The sequence below is a fragment of the Paraphaeosphaeria sporulosa genome (genome assembly GCF_001642045.1).
Source record: "Paraphaeosphaeria sporulosa strain AP3s5-JAC2a unplaced genomic scaffold CC84scaffold_11, whole genome shotgun sequence".
Taxonomy (NCBI): Eukaryota; Fungi; Ascomycota; class Dothideomycetes; order Pleosporales; family Didymosphaeriaceae; genus Paraphaeosphaeria; species Paraphaeosphaeria sporulosa.
In genome coordinates, this window is record NW_017253370.1 from 458996 (window position 1) to 466791 (window position 7796).

Consider the following 7796-nt stretch of genomic DNA (forward strand, 5'->3'; position numbering starts at 1 on the left):
TCGTGCGAAACAAAGCATCGCAAAGAACCATTGTCCGGCCATGCAGTGAGGCGGGGTACGTCTGTTTGCGCTGCATTTGTGGCTGTAACAAAGTCTAGAGCCAGGCGCTGTGACCAACTAATTAGGGCATTCGAGAACAGCGTCTCCTAGTTTGCAAGTGTCTGTATTGCTTTAGTCACCGACAGCTACAGATGTTATGGAGTATAGACTTACAGATGAAACAGCAACCCCAAGATCTCAAGTCAGGATCTAAGACCAGACCAAAATACGTCCCTGCACGACAAGTATCTAGTCCACCAAGCTTAGCTTTCCGTATGACAGACCGCGGTCATATATGATGGATATACTCACGTCGGAGACACCATTAACCACCATCGGTGCTTCTACGATAGCAGTCGTCGTATCTACATTCATGTCGATTGCAGTACTTCGACACTCGATTCGGTCGTGCTCCACAGGTCTCTTGGCAGCGCAGACCTTCTTATTGCCAGGCACTATAAGAGGCCGTTGCTGAAAAAAGGTACGTCGGAGGTGAAAGTGACGAGGACGAGCAACAATGAGACAATGAATTTGATCTTGCGCACGTCAGACTGATGCTTCGATCCAACCCTATCTTTATAGATGCCCACATCTCCCTCGACCTGGCCGAAGGGAGTTTCCAATCTCTCTCAAAGAAGTCAGATGTCTTTGGTCCTTCCGGAGCTAACAAGTGATGACACAATTGGAAGTCCAGTTCACATGGCCACACCATACACACGATGTGAAGAATGATCACTGAGGGTCGAGGCCGGACCTTGGAGCTCGTTCGACGACGAGTGGTGCACAAAACACCGCATTCGCCAGCGAACCTATAAACGAGTTAGTCTCCGAACCTGATCGCGCTTCAGTGACGTTTCCTGGATATGATATTCATCGCATCTTCCACTGAGCACAGCCACGGTGTCGAGAACCACAAGATATACCGTGTTGCGCGATATAGGTTCGGGATTGTCCGCTGAATGCCACGTCAGGTAATGAGGTTGAGCGGATCAAGATCACTATCTGTGGCCACAAAACCTTAGTTCGATCTGGGGACGCCAGAGTGTGCAAGTGGCATCAATATCCTTCGTCGCTATTCGTTCTTTGCAAGTCGACGCCGTTTTTGTGTTGCGTCGGAATAGTGCAAATAGCGTCCTGCGCAATTCCTGAGTCCTTTGTTGATCTGTTCAATTCCTGAGAAAGAAGCACTCTTTCCTGGACCATGTTGTGAAGCCGCGAGATATCTCGCGCTCCAGCGGGAGACCCATTGTTGCGGAGACTTGTTCAGCTGAGTGTCAACTAGTGTTGGGTGCGCCTTTGGCAAAACACCGGTCGGATGAGAGCTTCTGGGAAGGGTGTTTATGGCCGGCCATCACCGGTACAAGGGACGATAGATGTGCAGCTTCTGTCCATTGTTCGATATCGCTCGTCGCAAAGCCTCCGTCAGGAGCTTCCTGTATCCTATAGACGTCTGACCAGGCTGATGTCGGACCTGTCGACTGCGGGAAGCATACGTCAGCTTGCGCAGGAATCTCTGTAGGGCATTAAGTCTCGAAGCCCAAGTCCCTCCCTTGAAGCCCAAGGATGTCGGGCAGCATCGTAGCTAGATCAGATCGGTCATTCCCACCCAGACTTGCTTGCAGATGATCAAGGTGCCTCTCCCAGAGACCAGCCCCGTGGACTCGCAATGCGGTGTGCATGATCTATATCCACTGTACAAGCCACCTGTGCAGCATGTTGGAGTTCGGCGTCGAGTTCGTATACGTTACCTGCGGCCACGAGTCTGCGGTGCATGTATGTATGAAGCAACCATAGCGCTACGCTGATAGACTAATGCCGAGCTATGCATTTGCTTTGCCTCGTGGAGTGCTGTCGTTGCCATTGTTTCAGAGAGATCAGGGAACAGGTACGTCACTGCTCAACAGCATACACAAAAGGTGCTGTCCAGCTAGACTGGCATGAATCGATCAAGTGCAGGAAACGAGGGTTAGATCTTGCGGTGTAGTAAACAGGCTCCGTCTAGGCATGCAGGACGAGTCGTTAGCTGGTTCCAGACCCCTGGTATTTCGCTCTTCCCCTGCGGAAGGGCCGTCACGCGGCGCACGTGGGAGTACGTCGGCCAATGGTTCCTGGCATCGAAAGCCAATTCCCACGTCCACTCGCAGAAGGCCAATCTACGCACAAGAACTCTTTCACGAAAGAGTATGGTATGGTATTCAAGCTTCTATCTCTACCGAGGCCGTAGGAGCAGCTCCTCGCCCTAAACAAAAACGCCGCCGATGCATCTAAATCCCCGTCAATCATTCCTGTCCCAGTATAATATACATCCGCGCGCCGAGCTTCATTTCTTGTCTTACAATATACGTACAAAATCTTTACACAACAGCATTCTGCTCAAAATACTTCAACAGCGTCTGGTACAGCACCAGCATCGTGCCGGACTGCACGGACGTCCACACACCGCGCGGCCCGACGCCGCGGAAACAGCCCCATATCCCTTCCGTCTGGTATATCAAGCGCAGACCGCGGATTACGGAGGATGTGTCGAGGGTGGCGGCGCCGTGGGCTTTGAGCGTGGTGGAGGGAGAGGAGGTGGATATTGGGCGGTTTGATGGTGCGGAGGATTTATGCGATGCCGAGGGTGTAGAGTGTTTCGTTGTTGAAGAAGGGGAGAGCGGGGCGGTCGAGGCGGGTGCAGGCGCTGATGAGGTGCTGGGTTGCTGGGTCTGGATGCGCGTCTTGACGACGTCCAATGGTGTGGTTATAACGCCGGCCATTCCTCCGGCGCTCGCGGCGGTGAGGATCTCCAGCGGCAGACCGATGTTACTGGAGCCCATGTATTTTTTTGCCAGCTCTCTTTCCTCCTCGTAGAACGCGAATTGCAAGGCGGAAAAAGGGAGGTCGCGCCAGAGGGTGGCTTTGTATCCGTAGAAAAGGGCTCCGAAGCCTTCTGTTCTTGCGATAGTGCGCGCAGCGTCGATGGTGGAGCGGTAGTTGTAGCCGGAATTAAAGTAGGGGTTGTTGTGACGGCCTTGTAATTGGAGACGGGTTTTGAGGACTTCGGAAGGAACGTACACGGGCGCGGCGGCGAGGTCGGCGACGAGTCCTTGAAGACATCAGTACACGCAAAAAGAGAAGCACTGAGCCACTGCTTAATAAAGCTGCCTGGGTACGTCACATACCGGCTGTGAAGTACGAGACGGAGGGCGCGATGCCGTTGTCGATCATCAGGCGCTTGCTCCACTCGTACGTCCCGAAGAAAGCGCATGTCCCCAGGAACGATCCCACAAATGCTGGCTGCACTCCTCCGTACAACCCCCGACTGAGGCCTTCTTGCCGCCATATGGTGTAGTATGTGTTGCCCATAGAGGTGTACTTGGGGGGCATGTGCGGGTCGCCCTGTTGTCGCGTTTTTACGGTGTCCAGAGAATGCATCAGCATGTCGCCCGTCGTGCCTCCTATACCACCTGCCAGAATTGCCTGCGAAACTCGATCAATTACGTTCGGAGCATCAGTCTCCCGGACAGCGGCATACATGGACATAGGGTGGCCGCGCCATCTCGTGGTCTATCTCCGCGTCCGCCTCTTGCGGTGTCCTCTCCTGCCTCATATCCGGCACCGATCTGATGCCCTCCATCGCGGGTTTTCGTGCCCTCTGACCATCCTCCACGAGCTTGTTTGGATTCGTAGGGCTGAACCAGTTGGATGCGCTTCCAAACACCATCAGCAATGCAGGGACGAGGGAGGCGCCTTGGAAATGCTCGAAACAGGCAACAAATACACCAACGGAGTAAGAAAACGCGGGGATGCGGAAAGCGAGTGTGAAGGAGTGACGTGTGGTCAGCGTGGTGTCGCCGTCGGTTCGAAAATTTAGCCAAGACAAGCCGACCCTAAGCCGCCAACACCCTGGCGGCGAGCAGCAGGCGCGATGCGGCCCCGATGCGAGCGATAAGATTGTCGGCGCTCGACCTCACCGCCAGAAACACAATGACGCTCTTCCTGCAATGCCGCCTGCAAATTTGTCGCGGAATATGGGGCGATTTGCGAGGCCGTCCCAACTGCATCCAATGAGCAGGCCTGAGTGAGAGCAGATCGGGCTAAGCGCCGGGGACCATCACGTGCAGCGGGCTGCTCGGGCTTGTTTACAATCTACTCGAGCTCCTTCACCATCACCGCGACACGCCCACCACCATCCCAGCATTCCTTCCCCACCACGCCTCTGTTACTTTTTTAATTAAATATCCACAGTCGCATTGATCACACCACCGCGCTCACATCAATCACCATGTCTCATTCCTGGCTGCAGCGCAAGCGCAAAGGCGAGCTGTTGGAGCTGGCGCAAAAAGCTAGCATTCCTGAGTGAGCATTGCTCTATTTGACGCGTAGAAATCGGCCGTTAACGCATTCGATTGACAGCGCGGACACGCTCCTGAAGGATGACCTGGTCGCCGCCCTCGAAGAAACGCTCGAGGCAAACGAGACCACTTTCGCGAAGCAGCGCGCATTCAGCGAGTTCTACGGCCGCGGCGGATCACCCATAAAACGCGAGCGCTCGTCGCCCGATGCTGTGGTGCTGACCAAGACGCGCAGCAGACGTCAGACTCTGAACAGAAATGGGGATTCGTGAGTTTTTGTTTACCTACGCGTATACGCGCCGAAGCTGATGGAGCTGTTCAGACCCGACGGCACCAGCACACCGGACCGACCAAGTGTAGTCTCGCGCGCACTCGCGAAGACCCCGCGCGAGGTCTCCCAGGTGACCAGGCGCGTCTCCGAGCGCGTCACTGAGGCCACTCCGCGCGCGCCCCAAGCCGACCTACGCGCCACGGAAGTCAACCTGCCTGCGTCTCCCGCGCAACTCGCTGACTTTGCCGACGAGTCATTCCAGGTGGTCAAGGAACGGGCGACAGAGATCTGGGACAAGACGCGCATCGATGAAGCTAAGGAGTGGCTCCGCGAGACCGCCAGCTCTGTCAGCGCAATCCAGACCCTCATTCTGATCTTGGAAGCCGCGACGCTGCAGTATAACACGCTCACAGACACGCATTATCTTTTCGACTCTCCTGCCACTACTGGCTTCAATGCCAGAGAGGTTCGCTTTCCCAATCTCACCAAGCTCGCGGGCTCTGGCTGGTGGGGGCCCGCAACGCTGTGGTCTTTGACCAACTGGGCGCTGCCCCTCATCTTCTCGTACTTCTTCAACCTGACACTGCGCACAAACACGCGCCACAAGTCTTCTAAGACACAGTATACCATTGACCCGTTCACCTTCAACATCGCAAAGGCTATCCTGGCCTACAGCGCCTACTACGTCTACACCACAGCCGACGCATCGCTTCTGGGCCAGCCCAACACGGTTCTTGCGCAAACCCCGGGCTGGGGTCCGTTTTCGGAAAGCTCTGTTGCCACCGTGCGGGACAACATTCTCGGCGGCTACTACGGCATCCAGATCGGAAGCCTGGTCGGCGTGCTAGTCAGCCTGTACGACGCTGCGTTGAAGAAATAGGGTCGGGCGCGTGCTCCTCGCGACCAAAGAAACGACCCTTGGATGTAAACGACGGGAACGGTATGGGCGTGTTCCTTCTTTGGCGTTTTGGTATTCTTCCTTCATTCTTCAGCGCGTGCTTGACCTAGCGTTGGCGCGCATGGGGGTCGGGCGTTGGAGGTCATCTCAGATACAGATACCTCGTTGACGGGTATTGTCGCTCTTGAGATCGGATTAGACCCGATCACTGACTTTTGGATACTCGAATTTCAGTTGTTTCATTCCACCACGCCGACATGCAGCTCGAGCGAGAGCTCATTGCCCGTTTCGTCTAGCTCCCCCATAGCTCCCGTGATGTCGCCCCGATGCTTCCCCGCACCCGCACCCGCACCCTCCACATCCAAGGCCATCGCTTGCGACACTGCCGCGCAATTGTCCCTGCCGCTCGGGATTTTGCCAGTGCCGCGGGATGGCGGACGCGAAGATGCCGAGCTAGCATACGTAAATGTAAACATCCGTACATCTCACACTATTGTACAAGAACACACTCCCTGGACAATCTTCCACATGCCCCGCCAATGATGCCATGCCGCGCGAACTCTCCATCCTCATAGTCGGCGCGGGGCTCTCGGGCCTCGCGACCGCCATCCAGTGTGCGCTCTCGGGACACAGTGTCACGGTGCTTGAAGCGGCAAGGGAACTCGCTGAGGTGTGGCCTCTACATGCCTTCCTCGGCCACTCCTCTCCCACCCGCTAACCTAACCCCAGATCGGCGCCGGCCTCCAACTCACGCCCAACGCCACACGGCTCCTTCTCTCCTGGGGCGTCTACGACCGCATCCACAGCCCCTGCGAACCCGCCACGTGCACGGTGTACGACTACAAGGGCACTGTGCTCGCGCACGAAGATGGGTTTGACGCGAACTGTCGCAGGAAATACGGCGCGCCGTTTGCGGACTGTCATCGGGTGGATTTGCAGCAGGCGCTTGTGAAGAGGGCGCGGGAGCTCGGGGTGGAGGTTGTGCTGGGGGCTAGGGTTGTGGGGCTGGAGTTTGATCTCATACCCGAGGGCGGAGAGGGTGATGCGGACGATGGGAGGAGGCAAGCACAGGTTAAGGGCGAGGATGGGCGGATCTGGGAAGTCGATCTTGTGGTTGCGGCCGACGGACTGTGGAGCGCGTGTCGCTCAGTGCTGCTTGGGCGGCGCGACGCACCTCTTCCAACAGGCGACTTGGCCTATAGAATTGTGCTCAAGGAGGAACAGATTGCGGAGCTGGACCCGCAACTGAGAGATATGGTGCGCACGCCGGGGGTGCGGTTCTGGGTTGGACCCGAAGCGCATGTGGTCGCTTATAGCATGCGTGGAGGGAGCATGTACAACGTCGTTCTCCTCGTGCCAGACGACCTCGAGGAAGGTGTTGCAAGAGCGGAAGGCAGCACGGCGGAGATGCGGGCGCTGTTCGAGGGGTGGGACCCTGTGTGCGTGACCTACCCCTCCACCTGACTATCCACTTCCCAAGCTTTGCTAATGGGATGCCAGACTAACGCAGCTCCTCTCGCGCGTCGACAAAGTCGATAAGTGGAAGCTCATGCACCGCGAGGAGCTTCCCTCATGGGTCAACGAACAGAACAACCTCGTCCTCGTCGGCGACGCCTGCCACCCCATGCTCCCCTACCTCGCCCAAGGCGCAAACTCCTCCATCGAAGACGGCGCCGTGCTGGGCCTTCTGCTGTCCCCTTCCAATAACTTCACTTCCGCGTCCCAGCTCCCAACCACGCTGCAGCTCTTCCAGACGCTGCGGAAAGCAAGGGGCGAAGCCATCGCGCGGGAGACGTTTAAGCAACGGAAAGACTTCCACATGCGGGATGGGAAGGAGAGGGAGGAGAGGGATAGGGTGTTTGCGGAGTGGAGGGGGAGGGGTGAAGAGTTGGAAAGGAGCGGGGTGGAGTTTCCGAGTCGGTGGACATGTCCGGTCGTGCAGCCGTGGTTGTATGGGTACGATGCCGTGCGGGAGGTTGAGGGGGCTATTGGGCGGTAATGGTGGTGGTCAAGACGGAAGACTGCGCGTTGGCATTAGGATTTACGATGTGCCTAGCGATGAGGTTATTGTGGTGAGTATGCCTCGGGACTGACCAGGTGCTTAGCAGTGAGGTTATCGCAGCGGATCTGCTTTCGTTAAGGCAGAGGCGATCGTACATACATGGTAACGTTGATATACTTGGAGCATTTAGGACCTACGGTATGACTAGCATTGAAACGACACGGTAAAAGTTGCCGTAGTCAATTGATCATG

The 7796-nt window shown here is 56.4% G+C and overlaps 3 protein-coding genes across 3 annotated transcripts; 2 read left to right on the forward strand and 1 right to left on the reverse strand.

The window, feature by feature from the left end:
• Positions 1 to 2350: 2350 nt before the first annotated feature.
• CC84DRAFT_271710 (mitochondrial carrier protein) lies at positions 2351 to 4211 on the reverse strand. Its single transcript, XM_018185692.1, has 3 exons — positions 3554 to 4211; positions 3201 to 3498; positions 2351 to 3124 (listed from the first exon to the last, which is right to left on the reverse strand). The coding sequence occupies exons 1-3, from the start codon at positions 3740 to 3742 to the stop codon at positions 2394 to 2396; spliced, it is 1218 nt and encodes a 405-aa protein (XP_018031287.1). The 5' UTR covers positions 3743 to 4211; the 3' UTR covers positions 2351 to 2393.
• Positions 4197 to 5783, forward strand: CC84DRAFT_1168132 (uncharacterized protein). Its single transcript, XM_018179324.1, has 3 exons — positions 4197 to 4377; positions 4435 to 4641; positions 4696 to 5783. The coding sequence occupies exons 1-3, from the start codon at positions 4304 to 4306 to the stop codon at positions 5522 to 5524; spliced, it is 1110 nt and encodes a 369-aa protein (XP_018031288.1). The 5' UTR covers positions 4197 to 4303; the 3' UTR covers positions 5525 to 5783.
• A 306-nt stretch (positions 5784 to 6089) lies between these two features.
• Positions 6090 to 7541, forward strand: CC84DRAFT_1154297 (salicylate hydroxylase-like protein; the record flags this gene model as incomplete). Its single annotated transcript, XM_018176878.1, has 3 exons — positions 6090 to 6212; positions 6272 to 6981; positions 7043 to 7541. 3 exons carry the CDS (start codon positions 6090 to 6092, stop codon positions 7539 to 7541), a joined length of 1332 nt encoding a protein of 443 aa, XP_018031289.1.
• Between the last annotated feature and the right edge of the window lie 255 nt (positions 7542 to 7796).